The 9,732-nt window shown below is 50.8% G+C and overlaps 1 protein-coding gene across 3 annotated transcripts; it reads right to left on the bottom strand.

Annotated features, from left to right (window-relative positions):
- Positions 1–41: 41 nt before the first annotated feature.
- On the bottom strand, positions 42–8,413 carry NDST2 (N-deacetylase and N-sulfotransferase 2). 3 transcript variants are annotated; one of them, XM_077778611.1, is made up of 18 exons: positions 8,314–8,413; positions 7,559–7,658; positions 7,417–7,471; positions 6,473–6,679; positions 5,911–5,951; positions 4,486–5,827; positions 4,204–4,291; positions 3,735–3,889; positions 3,364–3,549; positions 2,949–3,077; positions 2,635–2,817; positions 2,446–2,542; positions 1,934–2,057; positions 1,626–1,800; positions 1,253–1,423; positions 1,036–1,145; positions 762–864; positions 42–663 (listed from the first exon to the last, which is right to left on the bottom strand). In XM_077778611.1, exons 6-18 carry the CDS (start codon positions 5,488–5,490, stop codon positions 538–540), a joined length of 2,652 nt encoding a protein of 883 aa, XP_077634737.1. In that variant the 5' UTR covers positions 5,491–5,827; positions 5,911–5,951; positions 6,473–6,679; positions 7,417–7,471; positions 7,559–7,658; positions 8,314–8,413; the 3' UTR covers positions 42–537. The 3 variants fall into 3 exon arrangements, with proteins under 3 accessions (XP_077634737.1, XP_077634738.1, XP_077634739.1); XM_077778612.1 differs by lacking the exon at positions 6,473–6,679; XM_077778613.1 differs by lacking the exons at positions 7,417–7,471; positions 7,559–7,658; positions 8,314–8,413 and having other exon boundaries at positions 5,911–6,965.
- Between the last annotated feature and the right edge of the window lie 1,319 nt (positions 8,414–9,732).

Here is a 9,732-nt window from a genome sequence, read left to right as displayed (position 1 = left end):
TTTATTCTAAGTTCGCCCACTCCAGTGAGGCAGACAAAACAGAAAAATAAGGATGTTTATTAAGGACATTTCTAGCCCACAGCTAGGGCTCATACTCAGCTCTATGAGCCACTGTCCAGCCTCATCCCCATTCAATGTGAATGACATTAGGGAGGCCAGGCCACAGGTAGATCCCATTGATCCCACAGTAGGGGGGGGGGGTCCCTCCCATAGCCAGGTATAGATAGATATACTGCTGATAATGAAGAGGGAATTCATTGGATTAAGAAGTTCCTCTACACCCTGCCTGGACCCTTTCATTCCCACCCACCTTCGAAAACCATGGGTCAAAGGTGCCTAGTACCATGATGTAGGGTATCAAGGGAAGACCCCAGAGCTATGGGAAAGGACTGCCCTTTCCTTCTCAGCCATCCCAGGCCTGGGGGCCACTGAGGTAGAAGGGGCAGGAGCTGGGCCACTCATACCCCTTGTGGGCCCTGCTCTGGGCTTGCCCTTTAGGGGAGCAGGGGGCTTTTGCTGGTATGGGAGGCCCGGACATCAGCCCAGACTGGAATGTTGCAGTTCTTCCCGAAGCCATGAGGGCACTGGCTGTCCAAGCCGGCTTAACAGCTTCGACAGATCCAAATTGTGGTTCCGGAAAAAATCCATAAGAAAAAGGCGGGACTGACAGGAGAAAAATGGGAGGCAGAAACAGTAAGAAGTGGGACACAGGATGAGATCTCAGAGGTAGAGAGGGATACCTTGTGTGAGGCTTTACTCACCTCGGTGTCCATATCTGGATACTTCCGGCCTTTGCTCTTGCCTAGACAGCGAGTCTTCCCACCTTCAAGTCCCTGGCACCAGAATCCCTTATCTTCATCAAACCTGCTCAACAGCAAGAGTGAATCAATTGGTAGGGAAAAAGGAAATTCAAGCCCCGTAAATGTATATTACCTCTCCCAGCTCACAGGGACACATGTCTCTTCCAAACAGACATGGTCGACCTGCTTCCCCATTTCCCCCAGATTCCTCCTCCCCTGGGTCATGCTCTCCCACCTGAGGGTCCGTGTGTAGTTCAGAAAGGGTGTGATACCCAGGAACTTCTGGATGCTCTCCATTGAGGCAGCTGGGTTGGTACGTAGCTCTTGCCCATCCACAATCAGCAACTAAAGGGACAGAGATGTGGTTCCTTCTGTATTCCTTAGAAGCCTCTGGGCTGAAGGGAAGAGGAGGGGAAGGGGAATCCTAACAAGGGCCATTGTGGGGAATGTACCTGTCCAGAGGGATAGTAAGTCAGCCAGCGCTGCAGATGGGTGGAATAGTAGCCAGGGACAAGACAGCGGTTTTGCAGGGAGCGAAGTGCCAGAGGGGCCTGAGAGGAGGCTGAAATCACCTGGTAGAAGGTATAATTCAGAGCAGCTGGGTCTCCATGTGCTCGCTGGTGCTGAAGGACAAGAAACAGGAAGGGAAAGGATGGGTGATTTGATAGAATTATTCTGCCTTACTATTGGTCTGGAGAATACACAGCATAGGAACCCCTCACCAAAGCAACTAATTTAGTTTCCCTACCCTCTTCCTTTCTGTCTCTCTAGCAGTCACCACCTCCCTCACTTAAGCCCTAATGTATCCCTAGCTTCATGGCTCACCTGATACCAGGAGTAGGCCCTATCAGTAGGGTTGGTGAGCACAGTGATGATCTTCGCTCGTGGCAGAAGGGCAGCCCCCCGACGTGGTACAACCTCTGAGTCAAAGTAGGTGGCACTTTTTTCAAAGAGAAAGTCAGTGCTGGCATTGGAAGGGACAGGAAAGAAGTCCATGTACCTATGAAGTAGCACAGAGGCAAAGAATTTGCAGTGTGAAGGGGCCAGATACCTGTGCTAGTGGAAACTGGAATGAGGATTTGGGGGGAAGGGAATGTTCCTCTGAGAAGCATTACAATGGGTCCCAGTCTCACCAATCAATGCCCTTGTGGTAATTAGGGCCGTTGAAGAACTGAATCTCCTCAAAGGTGCTGGGGCTAGGGAAGCTGCTAGTCACAGCTGGGTGTAGGCTCAGGAAGAAGTGAATAGCTGTGGTCCCTAAATGGGAGAGAAGGTCCAAGCTATTGTGGGGAAAAAAGCCAGATCAACAATAAGAACTTTAAGGAGGTGAGAAAATAACCACTCTGAGTAGTAATATCCCCTTAGGACAAACTACAGTGAGAAAAGGAAAGACAGTGAGCCCCAGGGAAGGGTTAAAATAGTAGTTCTCTGCCTTAACTGCATCATAATCACTTGTGGATCTTTAAAAAAAAAGAAAAAGAAAGAAAAGAAAAATCCACAGATGATTCTGATGCACCACCAGGATTAAGAATCACTGTCTCAAGAGACTGGATTAAGGAGGAATGGGTATGAGAAAGGAATCCCTTGGCCAAAGAATCCTTTGGGCTTAAAGCAGGGCAAGAGAAGTTGGCTAGGGATGATTCACCTGTCTTCTGGGGTCCCACAATCAAGAACTTGGGTAACCGATCACAGGTTTTCTCCTTGGACCAGATATCTTTGTGCCTCTTGTCATCACAGGGATTCTGAAGGGGAGGCCAAGAATCAGATGTCTCATCTTTTCTTCAACCCTCTCCACCCCCATCATGTCTCTAGTCAGCCTGAGCTCCACCCATACCTGCCAAAGGGGGCTTCGCTCTTGAGGGAACAGTTCAAAGTACTTTCGTGCAAGAGGGACAGGAGGAAGGGTCTGTAGGCGCAGCCGTGTCCAGCACTGGAGGAAACGCACCAGGCTCTCAAAGGTATACAGGCCCAGCCGATCATTTCCATAATTGGACAGATGGGTCATAAAAATGCTGATCTGCAAGGGGGTGCCTACGTGTCAGGATTGGAGAGCGTACCCCACCTCAGAATCAGGCTTGGTGAGCAAAGGTCCCAGCCTACATACACTTTGGCTCTCCAATCTTCTAACCCTTCCTCTCAGCACCTTACCGGATTAAGCAGAACTGTCAGAAAGAGCTCTCCACCTCGAATGCTCCGGTCTAGTTCACGAGAGCCTCCAGGATATTCATTATAGAAGATTGTGTGAGTGAAGAGTCCACATGTTTGCCGTGGCAGTACCTAGAAGAAGAAAAAAAAAAAAACCATCATGAGATTTGAAAGGCAGAATGAAAAGTAAGTAAGGGACAAAAGTCCTAAGGCATTAGGATTCTCTTGGTTTGTAGAGGACTGAGTTATACCAGTAAAACTCTTACTGGTATTAAGTCTTATATGCATTATGACTTTTTACCCCTCTACCCCCTATTATGTGAACTTGGAATGGCAGCTGACAGGGCACAGGTCAGTGCAGATCGATGGCTGTCTAAATGTAGGAGTTTGGTTCAGGTTTGTATTAGGGGTCCCTCACCATAATGCCATTGTGAATGAAGCCACGGCGGTAGCGGGCAGGGCGGAGATGGGGATACTCCTCAGTGCTGGTCACCTGGATGCCCCACACAGATTTCCAGGCCTCATAGAGCTGCGTGTGGATGGGGTATACACCCGAGTGGTGGGGGGCCACAGCATACCCCAGATCCGTGGGAATCCCATGCTCCTGGGAATGGCATAGACTCTCACCAGGACCTGGCGAGGTTCAGGGAGTAGAGGGTAAAGAGGGTGGGGATACCTCCACAGAAAGAAAAATGGACAGGGTAGGGAAAGGGCACCCCATTAGGGGAAGGTTGAAAAGGAAGCATTATCTCTGGGGAAAAGTATGGGGAACAGATCCAAGGGTCTCACCAGAGCAAACTGTTTGTTGAGCCTCATCTGGTCAGCCAGCACGGAGCGATTGTGGAACAGGTGTGGCTGCATGTGGCTCCACATGTGGGGGAACCACCAGAACTCTTTGCGGTGCTTCAGCAGCATGTCGTCCCCTGCATCCTCCTCCTCTGTCCCTATGACCACACACTGACCACTGACCACAGCCAGTCAGGCCCTGTGCCCTCCTCTGTTCTGTAATAACACTGATCACCTTCCATTCTTGGGACAAGATTGCTGACCTCTGCCCACCGAAGACTATTTGCCCCACCGCTGACTTGCCTTGCAGCCACCCATACTAACCTAAATTCATACCCGCCGCTAGCTCCTCACCTTATTTTGACCCCAAACCCTGCCCCTTTTCTCCAACTTGCCTGCCCAGGAAGATGAACAGTGAAGGGACAGTTCAAACTAAAACCGATATGCTGAAGAAGCAGGAGAATACACTCACCAGTATGATAGAACTTGCCCGAGAAGCCCAAGTTGAAAGTGAAGTTGGGGACTAAGGTCCTGAGTTTGTTCTGGGTGGTCAACAGAGCCTGGGAAGAGTAGCAGGACCCAAGAAATCATGAGAGCAGACTGAGCAGGAGAAAAATGAAAAGTAATGTTCTTCCTGCCTGAAAAGGGCAGGGAGTATACCTATGACAAACTCAGAATCCAGGGAGTCTGATAGGATAGAGCTCAAAACAAACAGCTTCTAAGGAAAGAAATTTGAGTCAGGAAAAAGACTGACCTCGACATCAGCCACTTTCATGCGGGTACCTTCTTTGCCCACAAAGATGTCATCAATATCTACCAAGATGTAGCGGTCAAGGTCTAGGCAGAGGCGCTTGCCAGTGAGGTATGCAACAGCATCAACAAAAACAAGTTTGTGGAGCCAGAATGAAAGGCCATGGCCAAAGAGCACCCTCTGGATGCCATCATGAAGCCCCAGGTCCTGTATGACAGTGGGAAGCCGGGTCCGGCGAGGCACTGGTCCTGGCACAGGGGACTCAGCTGGCCGAAGGCTGGCAAGAAGCACTGGTTCATATGTGCTATGATTGGATTGGAAGATGGTCCAGTCATCACCAGGCAGGGGCCCAGGTTCCAGGCGGCTGGGGCGTGTGAGATGCAGTAAGGGGGCAGAAGGATTCACCTGGTAGTCCCGGAGCCCCAAGTTTGAGTGCAGGAAAAGGGGAAAGCCCTTGAGCTGGGCACTCAGTAGGCTATGTTCATGGGCTCGAAAAAAGCCAATGATGCCCACACCATACTCCACACAGTACCGGTCTAACAGTTCCCGACTCCAGGCATCCAGGTTGACATACTTGAGCAGGTTTTCATAAATGACCAAGACATAGCGGCCACGAGTATGATCAGTCAGCGTGGGCATGTCCCCTCGGCCGGGTGCTAGCTCAGTGCTGTAACGAAAACGACTAGACTCCAGGATGGCCACAATCTCCTGCCCCAGCTGTGAGTATGCACTCTCCACAAACACAAGGACCACAGGTTCAGTTCGAGCTGTCTCTGGTGGCCTTGGGGGCCGTGGTGGGACTGGAGGACGTACAGGGCCAGGGCCAGCTGCCCCACCACTGCTGCAGTCTCCCAAGGGCAGGGGCAAGGGTTCCTTGGCCTTGGGGCTGGTGGATACGTAGTAAGCCAGGAAGCCCATGGAGCCCAGACTGAAAGCGATCAGCAGCAGTATGAGGCGGTGCAGTTCCAGCTGCCGAGCTGGGCGTACCACCTTCCACAGCTTGAGCATGGCGGGGAAGGGAAGGCAGGGATGGGTTCTACCTCAGGGGATGGGAGGTAGGAGTTTTATAGGCTGGGGCTCTCTTAGGAGGGCAGGATAGGAAAATAAGGGAAAATTATTTCCTCAGGGTCCGTTCTCTGAAAAGGTAGAGCCAAGTCCCCTTACATTAGGGTAGGGGAGACAGAAGGGGCAACAAGGGGCAACTGGACAGAGTCCATTGGTCTCAAGTCACCATGGCCCCCTGGCCCATGGCTTCAGGATGCAAATCTAGCCAGGCTCCACTCTTGGTCCTGCTGAGCTCCTCACATTAGAGGTCAACAAAGTTCATAATCCCTGCCCTCACTATCTGCAACACAGAAAAATCAATGGGTTACTTCTCCACCTGAAAGTGTGCCATTAACCCGCTCCCCCTTCACCCATCTCTCTTACCTCCTGCTCACAGGATGATTTGTTCTCCAAAAAAAAAGCTCCTGTAGAAGAACAACACAATCTGAGTCTCATACCTTCACTTCATAGCTTGTTCCCTTTCCTAAAATGTAAATTCTCCTTCCTGAGCTAAGCTCAGAGCTAGAGCAGTATATTCAAAGGCTGGAAGGGAACAAATCTCCCATCAAAAGGAGACCAAACAGCCCAGTAGGCTGAAAATGAACCTGTTCTGGAAGAAGTTCCCAGCCCGTGACTGAGCAGTTGGCCAGCCAGCCGGAGCTCTGGTCATCCTGTGAGGAAGGGACGGAAAGCCCCACAAGTCCCATGCTCCAACGAAATATCAGATAAGAGGAAACTCATGAGTCTTTTAATCTTTCTCATCAATCAAACCCCACATCACAAGCTAAAAGTACTAACGAACTTGTAGTCAGGAGAACACTATGGTGGGGGGAATTCAAAAGGTAAAAGAAATGGTGTTACCTAATCATTCAATTCACTTCCAAACCCAGAAACTCTCTTTTCCATTACTTGTGAAAAATTATTCATCCCCTGTCCTTCATCTCACCTGCACAAGTGTCAGAGAGGTGATAAAAATGTAGCCCCACGGCAGGCCACATCACTGGGGCCTGAGAGAAGCCAGAGGGCTGAGTCCAGAGTCTCTCTTCTTATCACTTCAGTTCTCCTTAACTTAGCCTAGGTGATACTATATCCTCATCACTGAACAGCTCAGAAAGGTCCTGAGCTAGCCTGTGGAGGCATTAGGGATTGAATCCTGTTACAAAAAAAGGGCAAACTTAGTGGGGCTGGATGAGAGCGACAGGAGCTTAAGTCGTATCCAACCAATAAGAAAACGGTAAGGGCAGTGTGATCAGAAAACAGTTTCAGGGAGGGGCGCCTGGATGGCTTAGTCGGTTAAACGTCCGTTCGCTTAGGTCATGATCTCGCGGTTCGTGGGTTCGAGCCCTGTGTCGGGCTCTGTGCTGACTGCCAGCTCAGAGCCTGGAGCCTGTTTCAGACTGTGACTCCCTCTCTCTCTGACCCTCCCCTGCTCACGCTGTCTCTCTCCTAGAAATAAATAAAAATATTAAAAAAAAAAAAAAAAGAAAACAGTTTCAGGGAGACCGTATTTTGGAGACTGTTTTCTTAAATATATAGACTGCTTCTAGAAGCTTTATTGTTGTTCTCTCCAGCTTAGCCATTCCTAGTAAGACCAATGACTAGCAATCCCTCAATGCTACCCACTCCCAGGCATACACATCTCAGGGGTGAGATTAGGTAGACACAGGGTTCCTCAGAATTGAGAGAGAGCTTTGGCCTGGGTAAAATTAATTGACATGAAAAGAAAGCTGGGAGAGGACTGAAATGGTGACGGGAAGGGGCAAATCCTAAGAATTAAAGGAAACTCTTTAGGGAAAACACAGTAGTGAGAAGCCATCACTGAGGCAAAGTGGACACTCAGGGTATCTCCCCCATTATTGTTAAGAATAATAGTAAATAGTGAGAGCTTACTCTTTGTTAGACATTCTTCCAAGAGCTTTCCATATATTTAATGCTCACATCAGCCCTGGAAGGCAGGTAAGAGGCAGACACTATTATTATCCCCATTTTACATGTGAGTAATTTGAGGTCCAGAGAAGCTTAGTTAACTTGCCAGGGTCACACAGCTCAGTCAGTGGAGGAACTGGGATTGAAAGTCAGGCCTGTCAAGCTCCACAGCCCGTGCTCTTAACCACTGCATGTTGGCTTCACACCTAGAACAAGCAGCAATATTTAGGGAAGGGGTGCTGAGAAAGCTACTGGGGTCGAGTGTAGGATGGGAAGACAGATCCCCAAGTGGGAACGCGGGGAAGGGGTTGGTATACATGTGAGCAGCAGCGGGAAGTTTCTGAGGTAGAAACCAAAGGGGTCACCCAGGCCTGGGCGGGGCGACAGCACTGGTGAGAGGAACCGGGGAAGGCGGGGAGACGAGTGGTGCAGATGCCGCAGGAGGAGGGGGTACCGAGAAGCGAGAGGCGCGGGAATGCTGGGCTGTCACAGCAGGGGTCACGGGTGGAGGGCCCCTGCTGAGGGGGACATGGGGTCACAGGTGGATATGAAGGGAGTTCCAGGTGGGGACTGGGCAAGGGACAAGCCGAGGAGAGCTTGGGGTGACATCGAGGCAGGCATTGGGCTCCCGAGGGGAGGAAGAGCCCCGTACTGAGGGAAATGAGGCAACTACCAGGGAGGCTAGTGGAGGGGACTCAAGAGAGGGGAGCGCTGGGCCGCACTGAGGGCCGTCCGGGACAACCCCGCGGGTGGTTATGGTGGCAACACTGAGGGGGAAGTCTGTGAGGGGAGGAACTGCGGGCGACCGTGGGTGGGGGCCACCCTCTGAGTGGGGGGTGGTTACCCTCAAGGGCGGCTCACCCGGCGGACTAGGCGGCGTCTCCGCTGTCCCCGGGCTCCGCCGCGTCCCGGGGCTTCCCGGCTTCCCAGCTCTCGGGGCCTCGGGCCGCGTCGCGGCGGCTCCGCCATCTCCNGGGTCCGCTATCTTTTCTCCCCACCCCCAACTCGCCTCAGCAGCCCGGTGGGCCTGAGTCTCAGGCTGATGAGTTTATGAGGAAGTTTTATTTTAAAGTGGGCCCCAAGGTGTGGGGGAAGCTACATCTCCCCCTCTGAAGCCTTGTAACCCAGACTGCTCAAATCAGCCTTTGGCCATAAGCTTCCAACAGCAGTAACACAATGGACTGTTTAAAGGTTATTTTATTAAATATCTTCAGTTCAAGGTTTCATTGTAACAAAGCTATGAAGGGTCTACCAACATTCAGAACAAACACTAACTATTTTTAAATTATTTCTATGTCATCATGCAAAAATTCTGCATCAAATGCCTTCCATTTCCTGTTTAAAAGGTGATTTTTTTTTTTAATAGTCTATTGTCTATAGATGCTGACATTAGCCCCAGAAGAGGAATAAGAATGCTAAGAAGTGGGGCTGGAGCAGCCATATGAAGCTATGGGTCTTAATGAACTCTAAGACCATTTGTCTTCAAGCCAGCAAAACCAAACCCTGTGGTGAAGGCGTCTGCGTGCTGGTACTGCAGGCTGCAGGGCAAGAAAGGGCTGGGGCCCAGGGGCTGAGGCATGCATGAGGTGCTCAGAGGAGCCTGGCTAAACCCAAGCACCAGCACCTGTGAGTTTGCTCTTTTCTCAGCGGGCTCTAAGGTAAACCTGTAGCTTTGCCTCTTCTCCCAGCTCCTCTGCCTCCTGAAGATAGTTCAGGAAGCTGGGGTTTACCCACCTTTCCCCCAATAGTGCAGATATTTGTGCAGGTTAAGTCTGCATAGTTGTTCTGGGGGAAACCAAGGCCATGACCAATTGCTCCTCCATTATCTTCTCTGCTATCTGCTTAGGGTATAGATCTTTTCTTCCTGGAATGGAACTCCTTGAGCACAGAGAGGGACAATGAATGTAGGAACCTTGGCTCTGGACACCTCTTTTGGGTACATGCAGGTGAGGGGGGGTGATGCCCATGCAGATTGTCCAGCAGTAAGTCATATACTTCAGTTGGTCTGTAGAGAGGCCTCTTTAAAGAGAACACCTCTTCTTGCCAGAGCAGTCAGGTCAATCTCAAAGACAGGTAAAGAGATGGACGTGCAGCAAGGGAAGAGTTGGAAGGGAGGCAGTCCTGAGGGCAGCCTGAATGCATAGAAACAACCATCAACTCAATCCTGCTGCCTCACTCCTCCCATCCCACAGGGGCACTTGGCAGAGGGCCCAGGCCCAGATGAGGGTCAGCACAGGGACCACCACTATGAAAAGTCAAGACAAAGATGGTCCAAATCAG

Source organism: Crocuta crocuta, unplaced genomic scaffold, assembly GCF_008692635.1.
Source record: "Crocuta crocuta isolate KB4526 unplaced genomic scaffold, BGI_CrCroc_1.0 scaffold167, whole genome shotgun sequence".
NCBI lineage: Eukaryota > Metazoa > Chordata > Mammalia > Carnivora > Hyaenidae > Crocuta > Crocuta crocuta.
Note: the sequence above shows the minus strand (reverse complement) of the source record. Positions and strands in the feature narration are given on the sequence as shown.

What these genes read in the sequence shown, in the direction of transcription:
- NDST2 (XM_077778611.1), bottom strand. Translation starts at nt 5,490, where the DNA reads ATGCTCAAGCTGTGGAAGGTGGTACGCCCAGCTCGGCAGCTGGAACTG. An exon ending in AGCGAAGCCCCCTTTGGCAG is followed by an intron (nt 2,543 to 2,634) that starts GTATGGGTGGAG and finishes CCTCCCCTTCAG; the next exon opens with AATCCCTGTGATGACAAGAG. An exon ending in CTTACTATCCCTCTGGACAG is followed by an intron (nt 1,146 to 1,252) that starts GTACATTCCCCA and finishes CTGTCCCTTTAG; the next exon opens with TTGCTGATTGTGGATGGGCA.